The sequence below is a fragment of the Panthera leo genome, chromosome F2 (assembly GCF_018350215.1).
Source record: "Panthera leo isolate Ple1 chromosome F2, P.leo_Ple1_pat1.1, whole genome shotgun sequence".
NCBI classification, from domain to species: domain Eukaryota; kingdom Metazoa; phylum Chordata; class Mammalia; order Carnivora; family Felidae; genus Panthera; species Panthera leo.
This window is the reverse complement of record NC_056695.1, coordinates 82,091,721-82,118,790: the sequence shown is the minus strand read 5'-3', so window position 1 is coordinate 82,118,790 and position 27,070 is coordinate 82,091,721. Positions and strand designations below refer to the sequence as shown.

The 27,070-nt window shown below is 64.6% G+C and overlaps 3 protein-coding genes across 6 annotated transcripts; all 3 read left to right on the top strand.

The window, feature by feature from the left end:
* Positions 1–330: 330 nt before the first annotated feature.
* EEF1D (eukaryotic translation elongation factor 1 delta) lies at positions 331–14,261 on the top strand. Of its 4 annotated transcripts, XM_042923505.1 has the most exons (10): positions 884–950; positions 4,243–4,257; positions 6,672–7,756; positions 9,401–9,521; positions 9,874–9,945; positions 13,033–13,132; positions 13,210–13,310; positions 13,447–13,665; positions 13,855–14,049; positions 14,166–14,261. In XM_042923505.1, exons 3-10 carry the CDS (start codon positions 6,672–6,674, stop codon positions 14,202–14,204), a joined length of 1,932 nt encoding a protein of 643 aa, XP_042779439.1. In that variant the 5' UTR covers positions 884–950; positions 4,243–4,257; the 3' UTR covers positions 14,205–14,261. The 4 variants fall into 4 exon arrangements, with proteins under 4 accessions (XP_042779440.1, XP_042779439.1, XP_042779437.1 ...); XM_042923503.1 differs by lacking the exons at positions 884–950; positions 4,243–4,257 and adding an exon at positions 4,883–4,961; XM_042923504.1 differs by lacking the exons at positions 884–950; positions 4,243–4,257 and adding an exon at positions 4,996–5,279.
* Positions 14,262–15,518: 1,257 nt separating this feature from the next.
* On the top strand, positions 15,519–19,744 carry NAPRT (nicotinate phosphoribosyltransferase). Its single transcript, XM_042923808.1, has 13 exons — positions 15,519–15,832; positions 16,328–16,455; positions 16,536–16,618; positions 16,882–17,012; positions 17,125–17,240; positions 17,489–17,685; positions 17,767–17,907; positions 18,222–18,306; positions 18,405–18,485; positions 18,577–18,679; positions 18,757–18,911; positions 19,052–19,159; positions 19,254–19,744. Exons 1-13 carry the CDS (start codon positions 15,607–15,609, stop codon positions 19,314–19,316), a joined length of 1,617 nt encoding a protein of 538 aa, XP_042779742.1. The 5' UTR covers positions 15,519–15,606; the 3' UTR covers positions 19,317–19,744.
* Positions 19,745–21,155: 1,411 nt separating this feature from the next.
* Positions 21,156–25,570, top strand: MROH6 (maestro heat like repeat family member 6). The gene is given in 15 exon segments (XM_042923809.1): positions 21,156–21,183; positions 21,186–21,400; positions 21,517–21,669; positions 21,826–21,980; positions 22,545–22,662; positions 22,791–22,975; positions 23,068–23,205; positions 23,324–23,438; positions 23,539–23,682; positions 23,772–23,945; positions 24,082–24,249; positions 24,486–24,605; positions 24,808–24,910; positions 25,025–25,090; positions 25,247–25,570. Coding segments are annotated over 15 exon segments (2,121 nt in total). The 3' UTR covers positions 25,486–25,570.
* The last annotated feature ends 1,500 nt before the right edge of the window (positions 25,571–27,070 follow it).

Genomic DNA, 27,070 nt, shown 5'->3' with positions numbered 1-27,070 from the left:
CAGGCGCGCTGGCCCGGCCACCCAGCCCCGCCCCGTGCGTCGCCCAGCCCCGCCCCGCGCCGCGCCGCGCGCCGTCCGGCGCGTGCCGGCTCAGCAGCCCCGCCCCACCCCGGCGAGCCCACTGCACCGGTAGCGCAGGGGTGCGGACGAGCTGCCGTCCTGTTCGCGGCTGCTAGCTCCAGCTTCTCTGGGAAACTGCGAGCCCCGTGGTGACTCCCACTGGCTTCTGTCTTTGCAGCCGCGGGGAGCGTCGCGTCGCGCGGAGGGCTGTGACGGCCAGGCGGGACGTGCGCGGGAGCCGCTTCCCCTGCCGCGGCGCGTGGTGCATCCCTCTGCTTCATTTCCCGTGCGCGGCCGGGGCGACTCTCCCTTTCCTCCACCGTCGCACGCCACGAGCCCTCCTTCTTGGTCGCCGCGTCCTTGGCTGGCGTGAGTACCGCAGCCCGCGCCCGCAGGAGCGGCACGCGCCGCGGAGGGGCCGGGGCGGGGGCGGGGCGGGCGCCCGAGCCGGGGCGTTAGTGCGGCCGGGGTGCCGGCGTAGGGACGGTGGGACGAGCGCGGCGCTAGGGGCGGGCGCAGGGGGGCGGGGCGCGCGGGCCACGTGGCCGGCGGGACCCCGACTGCGGTCCCGGCGGGAAGGTGGCGGCCGGGAGGCCGGGGACCGCGTGGGCCCCTCGGTCTCGGTTGGTCCCGGTCCTGTAGCCCTTCTTTTGTCGGGCACGCGTCTGTTAAGCACCTGCTGCACGCCGGTTCTGGGCCAGCGGGACAGGCTCGGGCCCAGCCCTCGCGGAGCCTTGAGGGTTCGTGAGCGCGGGAAAGAATAAGGGAGTGACTGGTGAGTGACTGTTGAGTGACTCAGAAGAAATCCTTAGGGTTCTCGGAGTGCTCGGGAGTCCTGACTTGGATAAGGGTCCCGGCAGGAGGCGACGTTGAAGCCGGTCTCTGTAGGGGTGGGTGACGTCTTCCCGAGAAATGGGCACCGTGATTGGAAGGAAGAAAGGGGCCAAAGGAGTGGAGTGGGGTGGAGGCTTGCGTGAATGAAGGGCCACCCTTCAACAAGACAAATATTTGTCCGGCTAAGCTTTGGGGTGATCCCTGCCAGAAGGGGAACACCTCTTCAAATTGACTCTGGTGTGTATCTTCTCTGAGGGCTCAGGCTTGGCCCGGGGGCGGGGAGGGACACTCTCAGGACGCTTCTGCATGGGCAGCTCTGACACCGCAGCCTTCTCTGGGTACCCTGAGCCTGGCTGAGCCGCCAGTGAGCTGGCTCACATGGGATTCGAGCGTTCCTGTGCCCTGCCCTGTGAACAGGGAGTCCCAAGAAAGTGTCATCTTGCAGAGTGACTGGCACCCGAGCTGAGGAGCAGGCTTTTTCCGTCACCTCTATGGGGGCAGTCAGTGTTCTGGGCCTCATGCCAGTCCTGGGAAGAGCCTTTTACCGGCCAGAGACAACTGCCCTCTGGAGGATCCTGGTGCAGGGCCACCCCCTCCCCCTCAGCTTTGCCCCTGCGGAGCAGGGTGAGGCTGCCAGGGTTCGGCACAAGTGGGCAAATGTGCTTGAGCAGCGTTTCCGTGAAAGAAGTGTCCTTGCAGGGACGTGTGTGCGCGCGTTTGAAGATTGACCAGAAAAATACCTCCAGCAAGTTGTGCGTTGGTGTCGTCTTTTGGGGTTCCGCAGGCAGGAAATGCTGGCGAGCGTATCTGTTGAGCCTCCGCCCCGCACCAGTATTTTAAGGTGACAGGTGTGTGGTCAAAGCAGGTGGCAGCATGGCATTGAAGCTCCGTGCAGGCGATGGAGGGAGACACGGATCCCGGGCTCTTCGCCTCCCTGACTCGGGGGCCTCCCTTCTCCGCTCAGTCCTCCAGCTGTGTGAGGCCCGTGTGCACAGAAGGGTTGAGGAAGCACGTGCAGTCCTTGGGGTCACCCCGAGGGAAGGGGGCATAGGCCCGGCTGGTTAGGTTAGACCGATCTGGTAGGCTGTGGCATCTGAGGCGCGGACATCGTTGAGCCTGCCCCGGGGTGACCTAGGTAGCTGTGGTGTGAGCCTGGAATCTGAGGGCTTGGGGCCCCCTTTCTGCTGCCAGGACAAGCCGGTACTTCTAAGCGGGGCTGACATCAGGAGTCAGGTTGGGAAGCATGTGGGGCTGTGGAGTGCCCCCTGCAAGAGTCAGGTGGCATCACCCCCATGCACGTGGAGACGCGCCGTTGGGTAAATTTACCCCTCCGTGTGCCTTCCCCCCGTGACTCACGGTTCCAGGTGTCACAGCGCTCTCAGACATCGCAGGTACGGCAGGCTTTGTCGCGAGGAAGACGGAGCTGGCCTGCAGACCCCGCCCCCCATTCACCTCTGTGGGTTCCCCCTTCCCCTGGAAGGGGCGCAGACCTTTGCCCTCTGGGTGGACAACTGGGGGGCTGGTCCGGGGGTGTGGCTGTGATGGGGTGGTGTCCAGGGGAAGGTATTGTTGGAGGGCAGAGTCTGGCGAGGGGCCAGTTCCTCCCAGAAACCTACCCCATTCCGCTAGGCCCCAAGAGACTTACAGGCCCTGGCACCTTGTGGGCACAGTGCCGGGGGCCACATCCTCGCCTTCCGTCCAGGCCGTCCAGCCAGGGGTGTGCTGTGGGGGCCGCTGCCAGGGCCGCTGTAAGACCTGCCCTCCCAGCTCACGTGCTTTGGAGCACGTCTCCACGGGGGTGCTGGGACCGGTTGCAGGGGAGGGGTCGTCTGTGGCCAGGACCAGCTCTCCTACATGGCTCACCTCACCACGGTCCCTGGTGGCTAGGTGGGGCATGGCCCCTGAGTACCCCCTCCCGTGGGCGAGGTCTCAGCCTGCCTGAGGCGCGGGGGCGAAGTCTTGGTCACGGGCAGCCCAGCTGGGCCCTGCAGTGAGCAAGCAAGTAGATGATGGCAGCAGGCAGGGACACCTGGGGCCCCCTCCTCCCGGGTCTTCGCTCTGCTGTTCTGGGGCCTTGTTCCTCATGCATCCCTGTTATGGAGCCAATGCTGTGTGTGTGGAGAGAGCACGGGAGAGAGAGGAGGGTCCCCACTCTGGCTGGAGGCTCGGATGTTCGTGTTCTCAACGGGGATCATTTAAACTCAGATTTGCTTTTCTACCAGAGAGAGGGGTTTTCAGTTCAGCAGGTCCTCGTGGGACGTAGAGCGCTCGGAGAGCGGGGAGATTGAGGCAGTAAAGGTGGGGGGCACTCTGCCGCCTGTCCTGGGAGATGGAGAGGCCGGGGGCAGGAGAACCCGGCTGCCTGGTCCTGCGGCAAGTGTCCCCGGAGTGCTGTTGGCCTGTCACCACACCGGCTTCACTGCCAGCAGGGCGGCTCACCGCCATGTGTGCAGGGCGGCTGCCCAGGGCCTGCTGTGTGCTCCTGGGGGGCAGCTCCCTGTCCTCGCGCCAGTGTCCTTGTGTCTGCCGCACCCGCGGGCACCTTGGACGTCCCTGTCAGTGACCTGGGGCAGACGCGGGGGCCAAGGGCCCTGGCTGGCAGATCTCTGGGTTCCGGTGAGTGAGCAGCTGGGGGGGCTCCGGGTGCAGGGCGGGCAGGGCTGTCCGCCGTGCCCTGCAGGCTTTCTCAGAGATGGCTTCGTCTGCGTGTGGCTTCCTCGGCTCCTGGACTGCTACCTCTGTCGGAGTTGGGGCGGGGCACTTAGTGTTTCTGGCCCGTTTTCCCATCTGTGAAGGGACTGAAAGCCCTGTCCTTTTGTGAACACCGTGGGGGCTTTGTGTCTTTGTTCACGTGTGGAGCGGTGGCGGCTCCCTGCCCCAGCGTGGGCTCCAGGGCTGCTGGGCCCCATGGATGGTCCTGGTTGTCTCGTGCCTTGTCCGGCAGCCCTGGACTTAGGGCAGCACGACAGCGGGGCCAGGTAGGGATCCCGTCGACAGCTGCACGTGGCAGTGGGGGCACTGAGTGCTGGCTCCTCTCCCCCCAGAGGGCTTGTGCTGGAGTGTGGAGCGGGTGGGAGCGGTGCTCAGATGGGCTTGCCCAGTCCAGCTAGTGCGAACCGTAGGAACTGCTCATTTTGTGGGGCGGGGGGTGGGTGGGGGGGGGTGCTGTCCCGAGTGGGTGGACTTGGTCGCCTTAGGGGATTTGGGTGGTGGGTCTTTGGTGCTCATCTTCAGTTTGCTCGGCCAAACCTCGTGCCACCTTTCCAAGCACCTTCTGCAAAGACCTTCCAGCCGCTGTGCTGCCCTGACTGCCTCTAACCTTGCTGCTTTCTCTTCATGCCATCCTAGGAGACCAGAGGGAAAGTAAGTACCCACCTGTCCCGTGCCCGGTGTTCCCTTCACCTCAGCCAGGGAGCCCCTGGCCCACAGCGTACGAGGCATCCCGGCGCCTGTGCAGGGCCCGGCTTGGCCAGGCCGCCAGGCCTTACTTTCCTTGTCTGCAACACAAAGGAGTTGGCTTTGCTGTCGTTGGGCTTTGATCCTGCCAGGCAGGGCAGCGCGTGGGTGTCTCAGTGCATCCCTGGGTTGAGCCAGGTTGTGCCTGTGGTGGGGGGCACTCCCCGAGCAGGCCGGGGCTGGCGTGCTGGCCCTCCCCTCTGGGCAGAGGACACCGGGGACACCCCCTGCCACAGGCCACACCCCTTGTTCTTGAGAAATCTTCAGAAGCAGTCTCTCCCCGCCTCCCCCCAGGTGTGGCCCCCAGAGCTCTGAGCAGGGCCTGATCTGATGTCAGGAGACAAGGACAGCCTTTAGGTCAGTAGGTTCCAACAGGACTTCACCAGTGGGGCGTCAGCCTAGTGGAGTTCAAGGGGCTGAACCAAGCAAGCCCTGGGCTCCTCTGCTGAGGGTCTGCTGGGGGCTCGTTGCCAGAAAGTTTGAAGGGCGGACAAGCCCTGCCTGATTGGCCTGCAGTCCCCTCAGGGACAGTGGGTGATGTCACAATGCCTTGCCTCTTGAGCACACGCTCCCCGCCTCTCACCACTGCCTCTGTTGTCAGCCTGGCCTTGGTAAGGACTGCTGCCGGCCTGGGGAGGAAGGCACAAGGGGGCGTCCCAGGGGTCTCTCCAGGCCTGGGGCTTCCGTCCTGTGGCTTGTGCCATTAGAGGCCCCCAACACGTCCCTTCACAGTTCAAGGGGGAATCTTCCCCCACGTCTTGAGTGGACGCGGCGCTTACACAGCCGGCATGTCCCACGGGGTCATTAGAATCAGGTTTCAGTTTTGTTTCGGGGTGTCAGGAAAGGGATGTCGATGCTGCTGCAGGTGACGGGAAAGGTTTGCCGCCTTCCCTCTGGAGACCTGGTCTCCTGGAGACAGGGCCCAGCAGGTGCGTCCCCCCACGTAGGCTACTGACTGACCCCGCAGAAGCTGGGATGGTCCTGGGTGTTGGTCATCTGGCGTGGGCGCTTCTGCTTTGGGGAGCAGGGGCCAGAGTCCAGCCTGTGTCCGGACAGGATCTCTGCCAGCTACAGCCATTCCTCTAGAACAGGCCTGTGGAGTGTGAGCTCAGACCACTGGGCACGTCTTAAGAGCAGACTGGCTACTGGGGCTTTCTGGGCTTGAGCCGTTTCTGGCCAGAGGCTGCAGAGGCGGTGGCAGTGGTGGCCCAGACTCCTCTATTCAGATGACCGACTGGAGGGGACACCACCTCTATTGAAGAGGCTGAGGTTCTCGGCAAGGGTTTGTCCACAGTGGCAGATGGGACACACAGTTCCCCACCTGCCTCCCTCTGTTCTAGGGATGGGGCCCCTCACATCAAATGGTTCTGTGACTAGAGGCGGGTGCCCTAATGACCCCGGGGCCCAGAGTTTCCCACGTGGTCCCTCCTGTATTGCGGGTGCGCCCAGAGGTGGCTGTGGCTGTGGCTGACCCGGAGCCTGCTTCTCACTTGCTGCCTGAGCCGCCAGGCTCCTTCTCTTCCGGATGGTCACTAGCATCCTCCCTGTGTCTCCCCCAGCGTGGCCCCTGCAGGGCCGGGCCCTCCACCCTGTGCTCCCAGCTGCTCCCCGAGACACTAACCCTTGTCTGAGACCCTTGCCAGCTCCCCTTGGAGCATGCCGCTGCAGGCGGTGGTGTGGCTGCGGCAGGGGTATGCCGCCACGGGGCAAGGTCCCCGGGGTGGCCTGGCCGTGATGGGGCTGGCCTGGGAGACTGCCGCGTATACTTCTAGAAAGCGGAAGCACCAGTGCCTCAGGAAAGGTGGCCAGATTCAGCAAAGTCAAAGGACGTCCTGTTAAAATCCTAGATGAACGACGAATAACCCTTCAGTGTAAAGGTCTTAAATATCTCGTGGGACGTGTTTATTCTAAGAGTTATTTGTTGTTTATGTATCAGTCAAGTTACCTGGGTGTGGTGTGTATTTCATTTGGCAACCCCCTGTGGAGGCTCTATGGGAGAAGGCTTCTGTGGTTGAAGAAGTTTGGAAACCGTTCTCTAGACCCCTCTGGAGAGCCCGGGCGCATTAGGAAAGATTAGCTTTACAGCTAAAAGAACGCATACGTACGCACATGCATGCACGTAATTGCTTATTGCTTTACTGAGCTTCCCGTGGACTTGACTTCGGGTCCTTGCTTGTGTCTTCCTGGCACCCCCATCGGGGAGCACTCCCAGGCCCGGCCGGCCCTGAAAGTCAGGCTGAGGAGGGGGGCGGGGCGCCATCCCCATGGCCCGCGGTGTTGCAACTGCCTTCTTGTGCTTGCTTTTTAACGCTGTGCGGAAGATGAGGAGCGGGAGAGCCGCCTGTGCCCTGGAGACCGTCTGGGAGGACAAGCAGAAGTATGGGGAAGCCGAGCGGCGTTTCTACGAGCACGAGGCCACACGAGCCGCCGCCACCCAGCAGCTCCTGGCTGAAGCGCCAGCCGTGAACGGGCCTGGGCGGGAGGACGCCGAGGAGGCAGACGCCCCTGACAGCGGCAGCAGGAGCGACCCCAGGAGGAGCCACGACGGAAAGAAGCCTCTGCAGAAGAAAAGGAAGCGCTCACCAAAGAGCTGGTTCGGCCAGGCAGACCTGGCCCTCGTGGGCCTCTCGGCCGACCACGTGTGGCTGGACAAGCCAATGTTCGACCAGGCAGAGAGCTCCTATCGCCAGAGGCTGGCGGATGCGGCTGCCCAGGCGGCCCAGCGGGTTGCCCTGGTCCCCCGAGGCCCCTGCACCCACGGAAGCCAGGTGGCCTGCCACCATGTGACCTGGGGCATCTGGGTCAATAAGTCGTCCTTCGACCAGGCCGAGCGGGCGTTCGTGGAGCGGTCGCAGGCCTCGCTGTTGGCCGCGGAGGGGAGTGGCAGGCGGGGGGCTTCTGACACGGGCCAGCAGGCAGCTGCCCCCGATCTGGCTCTCGCCCGCCAGCCTGGCCCGCTGGCCAACGGCCAACCCCCGCTGGGCAGTCTGCAGGCGCTGGTGCAGGAGGTGTGGCTGGAGAAGCCCCAGTACGACGCGGCAGAGAGGGGCTTCTACGAGGCCATGTTCGACGGCCACCCTCCCGGGAAGGTGCGCCTGCAGGAGCGAGCCGGCCAGGCTGAGGGGGCCAGGCGGGGCCGCAGAGACCGGCGAGGCCGAAACGCCGTGGGAAGCAAACGGGTCGGGCCTCGGCGGGTTGACGGGGAGGCCTCCTCTGCCCTGCCCTACTGGTATCTCCTGCACAAAGATGCCGAGGCCCCCTGGCTCAGCAAGCCCACCTATGACAGCGCAGAGTGCCGCCATCATGCCGCAGAGGCCCTGCGAGTGGCCTGGCGCCTCGAAGCTGCATCCCTGGCTCACCGACCTGGTGCCCGGTCTGGCCCGACCGTGTCCAGCCTGAGACCCAAGTAGGAGAAACCTGCCGCGTGGGTTCCCGGCCCGGGCTTCCCTGGGCTGGGGCCCTGGCTGCTCTTCTCCCCACCCCCCCTCGCCCTGGCACGGCTCTCTCCCCAGCACTCCTGGACCCGGCTAAGTTGGATGCAGGAGTGGGTTGGGCAGAGGTAGCTTTCTGTTCCTGGGGCAGTGCAGCCTCCAGGGCCACCTCTTGGGGATCACAAGGTTTGGGGCTGTCGAGGGAGGAAAGGGGTTAGCACAGAGCAGACTGTGCTTGGGTAGGGTTTCCCTTTCTGCCGGGCAACTCCCGGTGCCCCTGGCTGTCGCAGGGCAGGGCAGGGCCAGTGTTAGAGGCTTCTGGCCCGAGCCCTGCTGGGGAAGACGCGGGAGCTGGCCCGTCCCTCCTGCCCCTTCTGTCCGTCCTCCCCTACCTCCCGTTCCACAGTCACCTCCAGGGAGCGGTGAGTGTCTCAGGCACATCAGCGTGCTGTCAGTCGAGTGGCCTATGTCTGAGGGACACCTACTGCATGAGGCTCACTTGCCTTCGGCCCCAGGATGCTTCCATGCAACACTGGTGTCTGGACGCCAGGATCTGGAGAAGGGCAGGGGGAGAGGCAGGCGGCCGGGCAAACTGCAAGCGTGGCAGCGGGAGGGTCCGGGGCGTGGGTGGCCCTGCGGGAGGCCGGGCCCGAGGGAGCGGTGCCACCCTGGGCCCCACATGCCCATCAGCAGCCTGTTAGCTCGGTGTGAGCGGCGGGGTGTGGGAACCCGTGTGCAGGAGCGTCCCCGTCAGCAGCCTAGGGTGAGTGTGGAGCCAAAAGTGTTCACGGTGGCCTGGCTGCACCTGATGGCTGTGTGGGGTGGGTGGAGGAGAGTCACGGGGCCCGGCTCCTTTCCTGACACCAGGGGCGCACTCGGTGTGGTCCAGTGATAGCCTGGGGCCCTTGGCACAGAGGATTGGTAAGATCGGGTCCGTTTCCGTCACCGTTGCTCAGGAACGGGAGGGGCCATGCCAGGTGGAGGGCGGTGGGCACAGCCGTGCGGCTCCCGCTCTAGAGCAGCAGTTCTCAAACTTCAGGTCTCTGGACCTCACACGGTTTTTGTGCTGTTGATTTTTGTCACGTTAGCAATTAAAATAGAAACGCGGTAGTTCTTCAGTCATTGAATAAGAAGTCGATCACGCGTTAACATAACCACTTGTTCCTATGGGCAGCAGTGTTCCCAAGACAAAAAAATGCAGTGAGCAGAGCGGCCTTATTCGACATTTTTGCAAATCTTAGTGGCTTGTTTAACCAGGAGGCACCCGGTTTGTCACACTTTCTTCTGCACTCAGTCTGTTGGTGTGTATTGTCCGATGGACATAATTGTGCCTGGCACAAACGTGTAGTTGGACAGGGAGGACCCCGGGGACCCTCAGGGGCTCCTCACCACACTTTGAGAACCAAAGGGGCGGGAGCCGGGAGTTGGGGGGGTGCGGATTACAGACTTGGTTCGGGCAGTGCCAAGGCACCTGTGCTCCGACCTGGACCCCTCGTCACCTTGCACCCTTGGTGTCTGGGCCGTTGTGGGGCACTCACGCAGGCCAGGCCTGGGGCCTTAGGGCACGTACCCTCTCCTCCCAGCCACGCTGTCTCAGTCTCGCCTTCCCTTCCCAACAGGAAAATGGCTACAAACTTCCTAGCGCACGAGAAGATCTGGTTCGACAAGTTCAAATACGATGATGCAGAGAGGCAGTTCTATGAGCGGATGAACGGGCCCGTGGCTGGCTCCTCGCGCCAGGTGGGGGCTGCCCTCGGGGCACCGGGGGACTGTGCCAGCACGGGGTGGGGGCGGGCAGAGGCACGTTCGGCCCCAGCGGCTCTGCTCCAGGCGCCGGTGGTGGGGTCTTTGCGGGCGCGTCCCTGGATCTGCTCGAGATGGGACGGGGCACCTCCGCCGTGTCAGACCAGCGGGCACACCGGTGCCCATCAGGATGGGGTGTGGGCCTCGGGGCCGTTGTCATAGCTCCTTGCCATCCCACTGAGCCTTCGGTTCTGTGCAGCTCTTGCTGTCTGTGAGGGTTCGTTCCTTTTTTTCCGCTAAAATTGTTCTAACGAAAAGAAAAAAGCGGTTCTTTCTGCACTGTCTATAGGAGAACGGTGCCAGTGTGATCCTCCGTGACATTGCCAGAGCCAGAGAGAACATCCAGAAATCCCTGGCTGGGGTGAGTACCTGCAGGCCCGCATCGGCACTGCTGCCCTCCGGCCTGGCTGCATGCCTCCCAGCCGCCCCAGTACCCCGGTACCGCTGCGCTCATTTGGGCCTTAGGAGCACGGTTGGGGCGGGGCGTCCAGCACGGTGTTCCCGCCCCAGCGGGCTTCGGTGACTCAGACTGCCACAGGAGCCGATGGCATCCGTGCTGCTGCCCGGTGGTCACCCAGGACTCCCACCTGCCCTCACCCTGCCTGTTGCTGTGGCGCCATCCCCAGGCTGGGCCTGGAGGCCTCCTCCCCTGCTCTGCACTCTGTGTGGGGAGGAGTGGGAGAGGCCTTTTTCTCTTGCTTCCTAGGCCTTGCCTCCCTGGAGAGATGGGTTCACAGGATGGGAGTCCAAATGATAAAATTTGAGGCCCAGAGAGGGGCCGTCCAGCTGCGTTTGGCCCCCAGGTCCCAGATTGGGTCACAAGAGAGGAAAGCAGGTCCATGTTTAGCTTTGTCCCCAGCCTGGCTGGGCAGATGTCCCCAGGAGGAGACAGACCCGCTGCTCTGCCTTCTTAGCGAAGTCGAGACCTTGTCTTCTCTCTAGGACACATGGTGTCCTGTCCTTGAGGGTCGAGGATCAAGCAGAGTTCTGCTCCTAGAGACTTCAGGAGAGAATCCTTTCCTTGGCTTTTCCAATTTTGAGAAGCCGCCCACATTCCTTGGCCTGTGGTTCCTAGCCATCAGAGAGTCCCGGTTGATGGCTGTTTCTGTTACGTTTCCTTCTCCTCTCCCTCTTGGGTACACGGAGCCTGGTGACGACGCTGAGCCCACCCACATAATCCAGGAGGATTTCCCCACCTCCAGAGCCTCCGCTTCATCACGTGCAAAGTCCTTTTTGCCATTTAGGTCACCTTTTTACAGGCTTGGGGACTACGTGGGCACCCCTGCCTGCCCAGCTACTTTGGCTATACTGGCTCTTGGGCCATAGGCTGGACAGCTGTGGGGGGGAGGGTCCCTGCTTGGGCCAGGCAGCCGTGGGGAGGAGCTGGCGCCAGGTGCGTGGGGTGCCAACCCCCAGAAGGCCAGGGTGCCCAGTGGCACTGAGGTTTCTGGGCCACAGGAGCCCCCCCTCTGGCCCTCAGGGGGCCCTGGATGTGTTGGGGTCGACCTCTGGCTCCGGGTCTTGGGGAAACCATGTAGGCCCGCTGGGAGGACTTGGGGGAGCCCCTGTGTGCTGGGGGTGGCACCGCTGGAGGCCAAAGCATCACAGACCAAGAGCTTAAATGGATTCCTTTCTCAGTCTGCAGGCTAGAAGTCCAAAGTCAAGGTGTGGGTAGGTTCTGAGGCCTCTCCTGGTTTTCCTTTGCCTTTACATTGTTTTTTGTGTGTTGTCTGTATCCAAACTTCGTTTTATAAGAACACCAGTCAGAATTCGGGCCACTCTCCCGACTTTGTTGTAACTGGATTAGCACCATAAAGACCCAGTTTCCAAACAAAAGCCCCTGTTCTGAGAGCGGCACGAAATTCAGAGGAGTATCGTTCAACTGCTAATGGACCGGGAAGGACCTTGCTGACCCAGGGACCTTGCTGACCCAGCCCCAACGCTTGGGTTTGGGCTCGATAGGGCTCAGCAGACACTGGGCCTTTAGAACCAAGGGGTTCCTGGGAACCGTGCATGCTGCCAGGGACAGGGTCGGAGATGGGGTTGGAAAGGTCTGGATTCCAAACCCTGGCATGTGGCACTGTCCTCTGAGGCTACTGCGTGGCTGGCTCCTTGTGACCCACCGTCACAGGCTAGGATTAGGGTAGCCTAGGTCTGCCTTATTGAGGTTGGGGTTGGGAGGGGGTGCCTAGACTCCCTGGTGAACAGGAGGAGGATGGTCAGGGCCTCGAGGGAACAAGAAGGTCTGGATTTCATCCCTGTCTGATGGAAACTTTTGGAAAAAATCCTAGTGAGAACGGCATTGCAAGCTGGGGTGCTGAGGAAACAGGTGGAGAGGAGGCCATGTGGCCGCAGCCAAGGGTCGGGCGAGTCCAGCACGGGTCTCCTTTGGCAGGGAGGTGGGGGGGCTGGTTGGGTGTGGACACTCAAGTTGAGCTGAAAGGAGGGGAGTGGTGCCAGCCACCCCTGGTTCCAGTGCTCTGACCCCAGCTGCACAGCAGCATCCCGTTCCACCTTTGGCCAGCTCTACTAGGAGCCAGACAAGGGAGCTGCTGGGTCACAACGGGTAGCATTGCTCTCCGATCCCTGGGGCAAGGAAGCCAGGCACCTTTCTGCCTGTACTTCCTGGGGGTTTTTAGCTTGTCTGGGCTCCGGGGGTACATAGAACAGAGGAAGCCACGGGGCTCGTTCTGTGGCTGCTTGGCAGGTGGGCTCCGGGTCCAAGGTCTTCATAATTGGACACAGGGAGGGAGGGTAGGGACAGCGGCCCTCAGGGAAGGGCCAGGTACACTCCGTCCTCCTAGACCATTCTATCAGGGTGTGTAACTCGGGCGTGGACTGCGGCGCTGTGCTGAGGGGCTCCCTGGGTGGCACCGCTGGAGTTGGGTGATAGGGATTCCCGGTCAGGGAGGAACCAGAGGGACGCTGGCAGGCAGGATGGGACCCCGGGTCACTCAAGCCTTTCAAGGGCAGGCTTGGTGAGCCAAATGGCAGGTGCGTGGCCTGGGGGAGGCAGGGTACTGCGCACGGAGTGGCCGCCCCCTGTAACGAGCACTCCGGACTCCCAGCGGCTCCTCAGCTGCTCTCCCAGCCTGCTTCCAGTTCCCGGCTGCGCTGCTGGGCCCTGCTCTGTGGCCCAGGCCGCCCCTGGCGCTTCCTCCCACCCGACTGTGGCTGTGGGCTCCGCAGTAGCTCCGTGCTGGGGCTGCCCCGGGCCCTGTGCCTTCCGCTTGGCCAAGGACGTCACTCACTGCTCTCCTGCTTACAGGGCCTCCTCCCACCCTCGGGTGCAGTGTCACAGGTGGACCCAGTGGGCTGACAGGAGCTGCTTCCTAGTGTCCAGCAGTTTTCCCACCTTTCTCGGGGCCCTGATTCTCAGTAGCTGTGACTGGGGGGAACCCTGGAAGCAGGCGGGGGTGCAGAGCCTCACTCTCCCCCTGCCTTGCAGAGCTCAGGCCCTGGGGCCTCCAGCGGGCCGGGCGGAGATCACAGTGAGCTCGCCACCCGGATCGCCAGCCTGGAAGTGGAGAATCAGAGCCTGCGAGGCGGTGAGGCCCTGGGCCTAACGGGTGGGGCACCGCACCCAGTCCCCGCCGTCTGACCAGCGGCCCCTTTGCTCCTGCAGTGGTGCAAGGTCTGCAGCAGGCTGTCTCCAAGCTGGAGGCCCGGCTGAGCGCACTGGAGAAGAGCTCACCCACCCACCGGGCTGCAGCCCCACAGACCCAGGTGCGCGCCCTTCTCGGGCCCTTTGGGGAGGGGGTGGGGGGGGTGTTCCTGTCCCCCTCCCCGCCGCAGCCTCTTAACCAGGGTGCAGAGCTGGGGCCCCGGGGGCGGGGCCCTCAGCCTCCCTCTCCCACGGCAGCACGTGTCCCCTATGCGCCAAGTGGAGCCCCCTGCCGGCAAGGCGGCCACCGCCGCAGAGGATGACGAGGACGATGCCATCGACCTGTTTGGCAGCGATGACGAGGAGGACAAGGAGGCAGCCCGGCTTCGGGAGGAGAGGCTGCGGCAGTACGCGGAGAAGAAGGCGGGGCGGCCCGCGCTGGTGGCCAAATCTTCCATCCTCTTGGATGTCAAGCCTGTGAGTGACCCCGCCCCCGGGCTCGCGGTGGGCTCAGCGAGCTGGCCGGGTTCAGCCGAGAGGAGAGCTGCCTGCCCTCTGTGCCCTGGGGGGCGAGGGCGAGGGCGAGGGCAGGGGCCGGTGAGGGGGGGGGCACTCCCTGGGGTCTGCAGCCTCCTGACCCAGCCTCTCCACCCCTTGATCTCCCAGTGGGATGACGAGACAGACATGGCCCAGCTGGAGGCCTGCGTGCGCTCCATCCAGTTAGACGGGCTGACCTGGGGGGGCTCCAAGCTGGTGCCCGTGGGCTATGGCATCCGCAAGCTGCAGATTCAGTGTGTGGTAGAGGACGACAAGGTGGGGACGGACCTGCTGGAGGAGGAGATCACCAAGTTCGAGGAGCACGTGAGTGGCAGGCCCCCAAGGGAACCCCTGGCCTGGCAGGGTGCTGGAGTGGGTGGCTGGGTCTTCGGGAACCAAGGCCCCACGTGACCGCGGGCCTCCCTCCTCCTCCTCCTCAGGTGCAGAGTGTGGACATTGCTGCTTTCAACAAGATCTGAGCCCCAGCCTCCGGCCGTGGGGTGTGGGGCCCTCAGCCATTAAAGACTGAGATTCCACTCTGGCTCCTGTCCTGGTCTGGGCCCGGTGGGTGGGCACATTCAGGGAGCAGCACTGCTACACCCCAGGCCTCAGACGTGGCCCGCACCTCGGTCGTGTCCCACGCAGGCCCCTACACCCAGGAGCCCACGGCGCCAGTGCCGTCCTCCCCCTCTTCGGTTTCTCCATGGCACTCTTTTCTTTTTTCAAGTGTGTTTATTTTGAGTGAGTGGGGCTGAGTAGGGGAGGGACAGAGGGAGGCAGAGAATCCCAATCAGGTTCCGTGCTGTCAGCATGGAGTCCAAACCCAAGAACCTGATAGATCATGACCTGAGCCGACATCAAAAGTTGGACACTTAACCAACTGAGTCTCCCAGGTGCCCCGTCTCTGCCGCATTTTGGTGTGTGACCGAACCCTGCCTGCCCTCTCCCCTCGCTTACAAGTGCCGCCGCGAACTGTTCAAGCTATTGAGGCAGAAACAGCATGCGTGGCTCCTTCCTTGTATGGATTGCTGGCCCTCCGAGGCCCCCCAGGCATCTCTACTCTGCCTTCTCTGGGTTCCATTCCCAGCCAAGCTGTCCCCATGGGGGCTAAAGTGTCTGCCTGAAACTGTCCAGGAACAAAGGTCCCAGTGGCTGACCGGGCCCTGCTGCTGTGACTACATGGGCCCCCCAGGTCTGACCTGCGTGAAACCTGCCAGGCCTCCCACCACATCCAGGGACAAGCTGGGCTGCTTTCCTTAGATGCGGCCGATCCCTCCCTCGCTGGAGACCTGGACCCTGGACAGGCCCATGGTTAATTCGTGCCCACTGTCCTGCGCGGGCAGTATTTGGGCCACTAGTGGCTTCTCTCCAGGACTGCTGGCCAGTGTGGCTGGAGAGACCACCATCCTCACAGTTGGGGAGAAATGAATGGTGTGGGCTGTGGCCTGTCACGGCTGCTGTCCTCCAGGGTGTGGAGCCACAAGGGGAATGGACTGGCCCCCTTGATGGTGGGGACCCGGCAGGCTACCCGTTCACCCCCTTGCTCTTTGTCAGCACCCCACTGGTTCCCTAAGCCGTATGGTGTGGCACCACGTACGTGCCCAATTGGAGCAAATTCTAGAATCCCCTCTACCTGCTGCCCTGCTCTGGGCCTGGGCTGGTGCGCAGTTAACACCGCCACTTACCCCTCCGCGGGCTGGTGGGGTGGGGTGGGATGGGGTGGGGGGAACCCCAGATCAGACCAGGCCCCAAGGGGAGGAGGGGCCCCTCCGCTGACCCGCCCCGCCCGTTTCCGCGGCGGGGGAGGGGAGGCTCCGGGCGTGGGGAGCGGCGTCACGTGGGCCAGGCGGGGCGCGGCCAGAGTCCGGGCGCGGGGGCGGAATGGCGGCGGAGCGGGACCCCGAGGCGAGCGCGGCGGCCCGGCCGCTGCTCACCGACCTCTACCAAGCCACCATGGCGCTGGGCTACTGGCGCGCGGGCCGGGCGCGGGACCAGGCCGAGTTCGAGCTCTACTTCCGCCGCTGCCCCTTCGGCGGCGCCTTCGCCCTGGCCGCGGGGCTGCGCGACTGCGTGCGCTTCCTGCGAACCTTCCGCCTGCGGGACGCAGGTAGTAGCCCCGCCGTTCCCGGCCGCCCCCCCACGACCCCGCCAGGACGCCCCCCACTTGATGAGCTGTCCCCGCCAGGACATCCCACCTCCTCGGGCCCCAGCGAGCCCCCCACGACCCGCAGGGCCACCTGCTACCTAGATGACCCGCCCTTGCCAGGACACCCCACCCCGGCCAGGCGAGCCCCCACACCCCCAGGACACCTGCCACCTAGATAGACCAACCCCGCCAGGACAGTTTCCCACCCCACCCCCAACTCCCGACCTGGCGAGTCCCCGACCCCTCCAGGCCACCTGCCGCCTAAGCCAGCTCCCCCCGCCCCGCCCCAGGCCTGATGAGTCCCGGACAAGACTCTCGCCTGACGAGAGTCTTCCATGGCCCAACAAAGGCCCCCCAAGGCCCCCTACAGGCCCCTTTCTTTACCGCGGTCCCAGCCCCGACGAGTCCCCACGGCCTGCGCTGGCTCCAGCCCACGAGGGCCTCTGTCACCCCCAGACGTGCAGTTTCTGGCCTCGGTGCTGCCCTCCGACACGGATCCCGCATTCTTCGAGCACCTTCGTACCCTCGACTGCTCCGGTGTGACGGTGCGGGCCCTGCCCGAGGGCTCCCTCGCCTTCCCCAGCGTGAGTGCAGGGTGAGCGGGGGCAGAGGGGCGCGGGACCGAGCGGGCCGGGCGGCGCCCAGCTGACCACCCTCCCCGCAGGTGCCGTTGCTACAGGTGTCAGGGCCACTCCTGGTGGTGCAACTGCTGGAGACGCCACTTCTCTGCCTCGTCAGCTACGCCAGGTGGAGGGGGGGGGGGGCCGCCGGCCGGAGGAGCCCGGGGAAGGCAGGGCCCCGGGAGAAAGAGCGGCGACTTCCGGGGGGGGCGGGCCTTTGGGAGGGGCGTGGCTCCGTGGGTGGGGTGGGGCCCCTAGGCTCTGTGGGTGGAGCGCAGGGCCCTGGAGAGCGGCTTCCGGCTCCCACTGTGGAGGGCCTCAAAGAGGGCCGGGGTTCGCGGTGACTTCCGGACCCTCACCGCAGGTCCCCTGCTCCTTTGCCCCCCACAGCCTCATCGCCACCAACGCTGCGCGGCTTCGCCTGATCGCGGGTCCGACGAAGCGGTTGTTGGAGATGGGGCTGCGGCGAGCTCAGGGCCCCGATGGAGGTCTTACGGCCTCCACCTACAGTTACCTGGGCGGTAAGAGCCCAAGGAGGGAGACAGGGATCAGGGAAGGAGGAGGCCTGCCAGAAGCCCTCTAGCCAAGTCTGACGCCCGACTGACGCCCCCGCCCTCCTGGCCCCTGATGCAGGCTTCGATGGCAGCAGCAACGTGCTCGCAGGACAGCTGCGGGGCGTGCCCCTGGCTGGAACCTTGGCTCACTCTTTCGTCACTTCGTTTTCGGGCGCTGAGGTGCCCCCTGACCCGGTTAGCATCCCTCTCTCCTCCGCTGCCCTCCAGAGGGCAGTCCCCGAAGCCAGTCCTTGCCCAGGGGAAGGAGGGACTGCCATGCCCCGCCCATCTGAGCCACCCTAGCAGGTAGCTGCAGTCCTACGCTCAGAAGCTGGCAGATGGTGGCAGGCATTACCCCTGCTTAGACCTCAGCCTGGGGGAACCAGCCCTCACCCTGCTCATGCACTAAGGGTTGTCCATCCTTCGCCGACCCGTTTCCATAGATGTTGGCTCCAGCTGCCAGTCAGGGCCCCAGGGTGGACCTGGCTGCACGTGTGGAGGCATGGCTGGGACGCGTGTGTGCCCATCTGGGGCTAGGGGTGCAGGAGCCCCACCGGGGGGAGCGGGCAGCCTTCGTGGCCTATGCCCTGGCTTTCCCCCGGGCCTTCCAGGGCCTGCTGGACACCTACAGTGTGCAGAGGTGAGGCCCAGGCACCCCCCTGGGTGGGCTCTGCCTGAACACCTATGGCCCCTCCACCAACCCTTCTCATCTTGCTGGCAGGAGTGGTCTTCCTAACTTTCTGGCAGTAGCCTTAGCCTTGGGGGAGCTGGGCTACCGAGCCGTGGGCGTAAGATTGGACAGCGGTGACCTTCTGCAGCAGGCCCAGGAGATTCGTAGGGTCTTCAGGACCGTTTCGGCCCAGTGAGTTCCCTGGGAGGGGTTGTGCCTGCTGAGAGACCCTGTTGGGGGCAGGAGTGTTGGGATGGGGCAGAGGGAGGGAGGGATTTGCTCCTCCCAAATTGAGGAGCTCTGATCTGGCGGCTACCACAGTGGAGACATCGGGGCTCTGGGGGGAGGTCGGGGGAGTGGTTCACCCAGGGGCTTGTAAACAGAAGGGAGAGCCCATGTGGCTGAGGCCAAATTCTCAGGTGGGGAGGGTGGGGGGAGGTGCATAACTGAGAATGGAGAATGACCAGGTGAGGCAGGAGCACCTGAGGGCCGTCCACCCGTCACAGGTTCCAGATGCCCTGGTTGGAATCAGTCCCCATCGCCGTCAGCAACAACATTGACGAGGAAGAGCTGGCCCGGCTGGCCCAGGAGGTGGCGGGCAGTGGGGAGCAGGGGCAGGGGTGGTTAGGAGGGCTCTGGGGCTGCAGATGTCAACCAAGCTCAGTGCCACCTTGTCCCTCCTCCTCCAGGGCAGTGAGGTGAACGTCATTGGCATCGGCACGACCGTGGTCACCTGCCCCCGCCAGCCTTCCCTGGGCTGCGTCTATAAGGTCAAGACAGGGTCTGGGGTCCAGTGGAGTGGGCCAGAGGGGTCATGGGTTTGGGGGGAGATTCCCATGGTCCCAGCACTTGTCTCTGCAGCTGGTGTCTGTGGGAGGTCAGCCCCGAATGAAGCTGACTGAGGACCCCGAGAAACAGACACTGCCTGGGAGCAAGGCCGCTTTCCGGCTCCTGGGCTCCGATGGTGAGGCCCCTCCCACTCCCCACGGCCCTCCTCCTCGAGTCCCCAGGCCCCCCACTTTATTCCTGCTGCACACACAGGGTCTCTGCTGATGGATGTGCTGCAGCTGGCAGAGGAACCACCACCCCAGCCTGGCCAGGAGCTGAGGGTCTGGCCTCGAGGGGCCCAGGAAGCCTGTATTGTGAGGCCTGCCCACGTGGAGCCCCTGCTGAGACTCTGCATTCAGCAGGGACAGGTAACTGCCTCTACCTGCTCCCTCAGTCTGCACGATGAGCCTGAACTGAGCCCTGGCACCTGCTCCTGCCCCAGCCTCTCCCTTCCCGCTCCCCCAGCTTCATGGGCCTCTCTCACCTCTCCCCTTCCCTCTCCCCGCAGCTGTGTGGGCCTCTCCCATCTCTGGCTGAATCTAGAGCCTTTGCCCAGCTGTCCCTGGGTCGCCTGAACCCTGAGCACAAGCGGCTGGAACAGCCCGCACCATACCAGGTAGATAGATGCCCGCCCCCCCACATCATTGTCCCTTCGCCTTGTGTGCCCTCTGTCCCTACAGCCACCCGTCCATTCTCTCTTTTCCCTGTAGGTGGCGCTGTCTGATGGGCTACAGGCCCTGGTGCACCGACTGAGTACAGGAGGGTCCTGGTGAGAACTGTGGTGGAGACTGCCTGGAATCAACATGAGTCACTCACTGTCCTGCACAACTTGTCCCGTGTCATTTCTTCACTCAGCCTGCCACTCACTTGACCCCCAGGGCCTCCAAGGGTGGGTTGGAGTCTGGGGTCAGAGCACGGGTTCATGCTCCCAGGGGAGGCCCAGGCTCTGCCAGGGTGGGGAGGCTGTCCTGTGCTGAGGTCTGAAGGTCGCAAGGAGTTAGGCCAAGGCTGGGGAGTGTCCAGGGCTTGGGAAGCTGGACTGTGGGGGGGACAAGGCTATGGGGAAAGGGAGGCTTTGGTGCCCACCCAAGAGTTGTTGGAGTTGCTGCAGGCAACTAGGGAGGGGGAGCCACAGGGCAGGGACGGGTGCCAGAAAGAGGGTCTTGTATCCAGGCACGGCCCCAGACTCCCCTGCCAACCAAGGTCCCCACCCCGGAGAAGTCAGCAGGGCACCCCAGCTTCCAAAGCCAAAGAAGTGCAGGTGTCCCAGGCCACCGCTGTGGCCAGGCCTGCAGGACTCTGCCACTGGGGACGCTGGGCTCACGGGCTGCACCCAGCCGGCTCTCTCCAGGCCCTGGCATCTGTCACAGGGTCAGCAGGGCCTGGGCCCCAGGGGAGCTGGCTCCTGATGCAGCAGCCTTGCAGAGAGAAAGGCTCAGGGGTGCACATGAGAGCCCGTGAAGAGATTCAGGGTGCTGGGCTGGCCTTGCCTCATGCACACGAAGCTGGTCAGGCTTCTGGCAGCTTTGGCAACTTGCGTTCCGGAGAAACCACTCACGAGAGACGTTCTAGGCTCTGGGGGATGTAGGGCAGGGGTGCCGGGCGCCTCTGATTGGTCCGGCACAAGGTGGCAAAGGCAGGTGAGGGCGTGTGGAGGGGAGCGGGCTTCCCGGGGGTGCTTCCTAGAACACTTCCGCCTCTCCAGGTATCTGACCAGACTGGCTTTTCTGGATCCCTAAGCTCAGGGCAGTGCCCATGTCACTGGGTGAGGATGACAGAATTTAGGGCAGAGGCCCTGGGGAGCAAGAGGCTTCGAGAGAGACAGACTCACGAACACCCACATGGCAGAACACACCCGCCCCAGGTTCCCCAGGTCAACACTTCTCAGATGCGCACTTCCCAGGCGCCAGGACCCGGGGGACCCACCTCAACAATGGCAGTCACCAGCAAGGGCACCTGGGAGGCGGCCTCTGCTCCACCCCGAGGTTGCCTGAGCCGGGAGGTGGTGATGGCTCTCCCAACCTTCCTCATCCCCCAGATGTCTGGCTCCGTGGGAATGCAATGGGGACAGCCCAGTCCCTGACCCCAGGCCCTGCCTGGACACATCTGCTTCTTTAGGGCTGAATCAGGCAAGGCTTTAACTTAGGGTTGGGCCCAGACTTCTGGTCCCTGCTGGGGCTTCTTCAGGGCTGGGCACACTTCCATGAGGTCTCCCCGCCCAGAGGGGCTGCAGGTCAGGGGTAAAGGGCCCTTCTCCCCCTCTCCTTGCAGATCCGCATGCCAGGGCTCTTATCCGTTCCCCAAGGCCCTGGTGGGCTGAGCCAGATCCCAGACGCTCAGGTATCAGGCTGGCTACTCGCTGCCAGCAGCAAGGGCAGGAGGGCCCTTCACAAGCCCCTGCTGTGTGCCACACCCGGGGACGCCTCGGCGCGGCTCCCCAACCCCCCACACGCACAGAGCATGAGCTCACAGGCATGCGCCACCACGCCTGTCCCGGGTCCTGTCTGCCCAGGGCCAGCTTCTAGGTCAGGCCCGCGCATGACTTCCGGGGAGAACCAGTGGCAGGTGCCGTAGGCTGGGTCCAGCTGAGGAGCTTGGGGTGTGCGGCAGCCATGGCTTGGGGGGTATGGGGCAGGGCTCGGGGGGCCCTGTGGGGGCCCTAACCCTGACAGCTCTGGCTGAAGAGATCCGGGCCAACCAGGGGCAGCCCCCAGGACCCTCTTCCATTGACCCTCAGCCTGAACCTGAACTTGAACCTGAGGCAGAGCCTACGGGTGTCACTGCCATCCCCACAGCCCGCCCTGTGCCCTGCTCTCTGCCCAGGGTGCAAGAGCCAGCCCCCAAGGGGCTCTATCAGGTGAGTGGTAAGGGAAGGGGGGCCGAGGGGACCACAGGGAGGAGGCTGGGGAGGTGCTGGGGAAGAGAATTGGGAGAGGCAAGGGGACTTCGTACATCCCACCCACCCTGCCCTAGGACCCCCCAAATTCCTGGGAGGAGGGGGCCCTGGCTGACCTGGCATTGTATGCGGCTGCCTGCCTGGAAGAGGCTGGCTTTGCGGGGACCCAGGCAACAGCCCTCACACTGTCCTCAGCCCTGGAGGCCCGGGGGGAGCGTCTGGAGGAGCAGGTGAGCCAGCACCCCCTCCCTGCCCCCAGGCTCCTGCCGTGGAGTCCTCAGGTTGGGGGATCCCAGTGAGCAGCCTGTCAAGCTCGCTCCCTTCGGGTGGCACCTGCCCAGGGGGGTCCAGAAAGTCTCCCACTGACGCGGGCTCCCTCACGCCAGGTGTATGCCCTGGTGCGCGGGCTGCTGGCACAGGTGCCCAGCCTGGCCGAGGGGAGGCCCCGGCAGGCGGCCCTCCGGGTACTGAGTGCGCTGGCCCTGGAGCATGCTCGGGAGGTGGTGTGTGCGCTGTTGCCCAGCTCGCTGCCCCCGGACCGGTAAGCCGCCTGGCCCAGGCCAGCCCCGCGCCCCGAGGCACCACGCAGCTTCCTTCCCTCTTCCAAATTGGCAGCAGTCTGGTCCTGGAGGGGCAGGCTGTGGAGAGGGCCTCAATTCCCTCCGTGTGACTCCCGCCCTCCACCTACCCCCCCCCCCCCAAAAAACCTCGGGGGCCTGCCTTCTCCTTCCGGGTCACACTAGGAGCCCAGCCTGGGGGTAAGCTCCCAGGTGGGGTCAGCAAGCCTGGAGCCCCTGGCTCTGTGGTTACCCTGCCCCAGGAGAAGTTCTCTCTGGTTTTACTCTCCACAGTGATCGTCTCCACTATCGGGTCTGTTTGGGGTTGCTGGCCCGACCAGGTTCTGAACGGTCCCTGCCAGGCAGTTAAGGTTGCAGGCTATTTCTGCACAGATGCTGGTTATCTTGCTTCTCTGGGATTTGGGGGTGGAGTGTCGGGGGGCGGGGGTTTACCTACTCTCCCACGCGGGAGTCCCAGTGGCCACCTCCCACCCGGCCCCGGGGACCCCCCCACATCAGACCGAGTCTCGGGCGCTCCGCACCCCCAGGGTGGCTGCTGAGCTGTGGCGCAGCCTGAGCCGAAACCAGCGCGTGAATGGGCAGGTGCTGGTACAGCTGCTGTGGGCACTGAAGGACGGAGCCGGGCCCGAGCCTGAGGCACTGGCGGTAGGTGACTCCCTTGGGGCCCCGGGGGGGGGGCGCCCAGCGCATGCATGATGTTCCTCAAGCATCAGCCGCTTGTCCTGGTCCCTGCTCCCTGCACCAGAGCCTGAGATGGGCTGCTTGTTCCACAGGCCACTCGTGCCCTTGGGGAGATGCTGGCTGTGTCCGGCTGCGTAGGCGCCACTCGGGGCTTCTACCCACACCTCCTGCTCGTGCTGGTCACCCAGCTGCACCAGCTGGCGCGGCGCGCGTCCTCCCCTGACACCCCCAAAGCTTGGACCCCATCGGACCGAGGGCCGCCACACAGCCACGCCAGGTGAGGGCACACACCAGAGCGGAGTGAGGCCTGGGCCGGTGCCCTCCCGGCCCTCACCCCCCGCCCCCCTCGCTGCCTGCCCCCACCTCCAGCTGCGCTGTGGAGGCCCTGAAGGCCTTGCTCACGGGGGACGGCGGCCGCATGGTGGTCACGTGCATGGAACAGGCTGGAGGCTGGAGGAGGCTGGTGGGAGCCCACACCCACCTCGAAGGCGTCCTGCTGCTGGCCAGGTGCTGGGGAGGGGGTGGGGGGGGGAAGAGGCAGGGGCAGGAGGGGGGTCGGGCGGAGACGTCTCCCGGGGTGAGGCGCCCAGAGGAGGGAGAACGCCCGTTTCCGCTCCATTCCCAGTGCCATGGTGGCCCACGCGGACCACCACCTGCGAGGCCTGTTCGGGAACTTGTTGCCCCGGCTGCGCAGCGCCGACGACACGCGGCGCCTCACGGCTATGGCCTTCTTCACCGGGGTGAGCCTGCGTCCACACGGGCGGTGAGGGGTGACCGTAGACCCGGCCTCTGGGCGGTGCCTGGGGACCTCGAGCATGCTGACCCCGCGTCCCCGCTCAGCTGCTGCAGAGTCGGCCCACGGCAGGGCTTCTGCGGGAAGAGGTCATCCTGGAGCGGCTCCGCGCCTGGCAGGGCGACCCCGAGCCCACCGTGCGCTGGCTGGGCCTGCTCGGCCTAGGCCACCTGGCGCTGAGCCGCGGGAAGGTGAAGGGCGGGGCCCGGGCGGGGCCGGGGCGGGGCCCGGGCGGGGCCTGCGAGGGGCCGCCCACGAGCCCCCCCCTCCCCCCCCACAGGTGCGGCACGTGAGCAAGCTGCTGCCCGCGCTACTGGGCGCGCTGGGCGAGGGCGACGCGCGGCTCGTGGACGCCGCGCTGGGCGCGCTGCGGCGGCTCCTGCTGCGGCCTCGGGCGCCCGTGCGGCTGCTGAGCGCCGAGCTGGGGCCGCGCCTCCCGCCGCTGCTGGACGACGTAAGCCCCGCCCCGCCAGGCTGCCTCCCCGCCCCTCCAGCCCGCCCGGCCTCAGGCCTCTCCGGACCCCCTGCCAGACCGCCCTTCTCCCTGGACCTGGGTTCCCGGTGTGCCCTGACCCCTTCCTCCCACGCAGGCCCGGGACTCGGTCCGCGCCTCGGCTGTCGGACTTCTCGGGACGCTGGTGCGGCGGGGCCGGGGCGGGCTCCAGGTGGGGCTCCGCGGCCCCCTGCGGAAGCTGGTGCTGCAGAGCCTCGTGCCGCTGCTCTTGCGCCTGCAAGATCCCAGCAGGGACGCCGCTGAGGTCAGCTGCCCCCCAAGACTGTCCCGCTGCTGTCCCCATCCAGCCTTCTGCATCCCCACCCTGCGCAACTCCAAAGAGTTCTACAAGGACGTCAGGTGCAGGTGTCAAGGGCTCCTAGCTTCCTGGTCTTTCCTGGACCACCTGCCCTGGGCTCCTCCACCCCTCGTCCTGGCTACACCCCAGCCACCTCTTGCCTCTCCCTGGACCCCTACCCCTGCTCCCTTCGCCCGTCCTAGAGTTCAGAGTGGACCCTGGCCCGCTGTGATCACGCCCTCCGTTGGGGCCTGCTGGAGGAGATGGTCACCGTGGCCCACTACGACAGCCCTGAGGCCCTAAGCCGCATCTGCCACTGCCTGGTCAGTAGGGGGAGCACCCACTCGGTCCCGTGTACCCCAGGGCCACTCTCCCAGCCAAGGTGGTGGCAGGTCTAAGACCTCAGGCCCTGATGCCGTGCGTTGAGGGTTTGCCAGGGGGTCCCAGCTCCTGGGCTCACCTCTGCCACCTTCTCTCCATATGGGATTGGCCCTTCCATACTGCCATAAGCCTGTCTGTCCCCAGGTTCAGCAGTACCCGAGTCACATACCCAGCTTCCTGAGCCAGACCCAGGGCTACCTGCGGAGCCCGCAGGACCCCTTGCGCTGGGCAGCTGCTGTGCTCCTAGGTGAGGCAGGACTGGAGTCACGCTGTCTCTCGAACTCAGAGTTCTGGGAGCTGGACCGGCCCCCCCCCCCCGGTGGGGCCTGGGGCCGGCACTCACTGGTTTGCCTTGGTCCAGGCTTCCTCGTCCATCACACAAGCCCCAGCCGGGTCAACCAGGACCTGCTGGACTCCCTGTTCCAGGGTAAGGACCCAGCTCGCTGGCCAGGTTGGGGTCCTAGAGAGGCTGTGGGTGCTAGGACGGAGTGGAGGGGAATGGATGGGTGGAGGGCCAGGAGTCTGGGGTACTTAGCGGTTCTGAGAGTCTTGCAACCCTGCCCGAGCCGCCCTGTCCCTGCAGACCTGGGGCAGCTGCAGAATGATCCAGAGCCAGCCGTCGTCGCCGCGGCTCAAGTGTCCGCCCAACAGGTGGCGCTGCTGGCCCGCGCACCGCCGGCGCCCCGCCTCCCGCGTCTCCTCCGCCTGGGCCTCTGGCGCCGCGCGGGTCCCCACCGACCCCCACCAGTCTACGCGAGCAGTCCATTCCAGCCCCGGAGCGTCGTGGGGCGCTGGGGCTGCTTGGGATCCGGCTGTGCCTGACCCCAAGCCAGCCCGCAGGGTACCTAGGTCTGAGGCAGGCACCGCACTGCTCTGTGGTTCATCCTGGGTGGGGGGTGGGGGGAGCGATCCGCAGAAGAGGCTCCGCTCCGGGGGCCCCTGGGCCCGGTACCAGATGCTGTGAGCAAGCCCCCTCCCCCTCTCCTGCACACAAATCCTCCAGGCCCAGGGCCACGACGGCCACGTGAGAGGCAAGAGGATGGAGACGCCTCCTGTCCGAGTACTGTTTCAGCTTGGGTGAATCCGTCCCCACTCAGGCCAGACCTGTTGCTCTCCAAGCGCCCAGGAGTGTGCCCCCACCTCCGCCAACCTCAGCCTGGATGGCACCTGGGCTCCCGAGCTGGGGTCTGGTTGGGGACACTGTGAAACTAGCCCAGCCCGGGGAGCTGCTGCCCTGGCAGGCTGCCTGCTCTCCAGGTGTCTGTCTCTGCGCACAGCCTGGCTCGGGCTCCCCTGCCTTCCTTGGCACCCCTGCCCGGCAGCCCATCAGCCTCCATCATGTGTCCACTCATCACAGGCCTGTCCCCGCATCCCCACACCCTCACCCCTGCTAGCCTGCCAGACCTCACCTGAACCTTCTCCAGGAGGTTCTCCTGACCGCCCCACGGGACACCACAGGCTTGGGATGGTACCTGTGGGCTCAGGTGTGGGGTGCCGACATCTGCACCCCACTAGACTGAGCCCTCAAGACGCTCCCCCGTGCCCTGTGTGGGCTCGAATGAGGAGAGCGTGACCGAACATGCAGAGAAACAGCCCCTCTGTTGTGACTGAGCCTCTCTGGGCCGTTCAAGGCCCTCCACCTAGCCACTTCAGAGAGGCCTTGGCTCACACAGCCTTTTGGAGGGGCTGGGAGCAGTCCCCCCAGACTGGAGACCCCTTGGGGTCCTGTCCACCCACTACGGAAAGTGTTTAAAATAAACACAGGTGGATTTAAAAAGTCTGGCGTCTTTCTGGAGACCGGGTCTGAGCCAAGGATGAAGTTCTGATGACCGTGGCCTGGTCCAACATTGCGCTCAGGCTGGGGTTATAGATAAGGCAGCGTGTAGCCAGGAATGAGGGTCAGCCAGGTTCAGGGTCCAGGCTTGTGACTCAGGGCTTACCTTGAGTCAAAGAGCAGGTTTGAGGGATGCCTGGGTGGCTCAGTTGGTTGAGCATCTGACTTCGGCTCAGGTCAGGATCTCGCGGTTTGTGAGTTTGAGCCCCACGTCGGGCTCTGTGCTGACAGCTCAGAGCCTGGAGCCTGCTTCGGATTCTACGTCTCCCTCTCTCTCTGCCCCTCCCTGTCTTACGCTCTGTCTGTTTCTCAAAATGAATAAACATTAAAGTAAAAAATTAAAAGGAAAAAAAAGCGAGTTTGGGAGCTCAGGCAGGAAGGAGGTGGGGTCTCTCTTTAGAGCATTTCTAGGGCCAGGCAGGGTCAGGCCAAGGCCATGTGTGGTTTGGTGTATTTGTTCAGAGCCTCCAAAGCAGATGCCAGAACAAGGTTAAAGTACGTAAAACCTTGGGTTGCAAGGAACTTGTTCTGCAAGTGTTCCGCAAGACAAGCAAACATTTCAAATAGATTTTA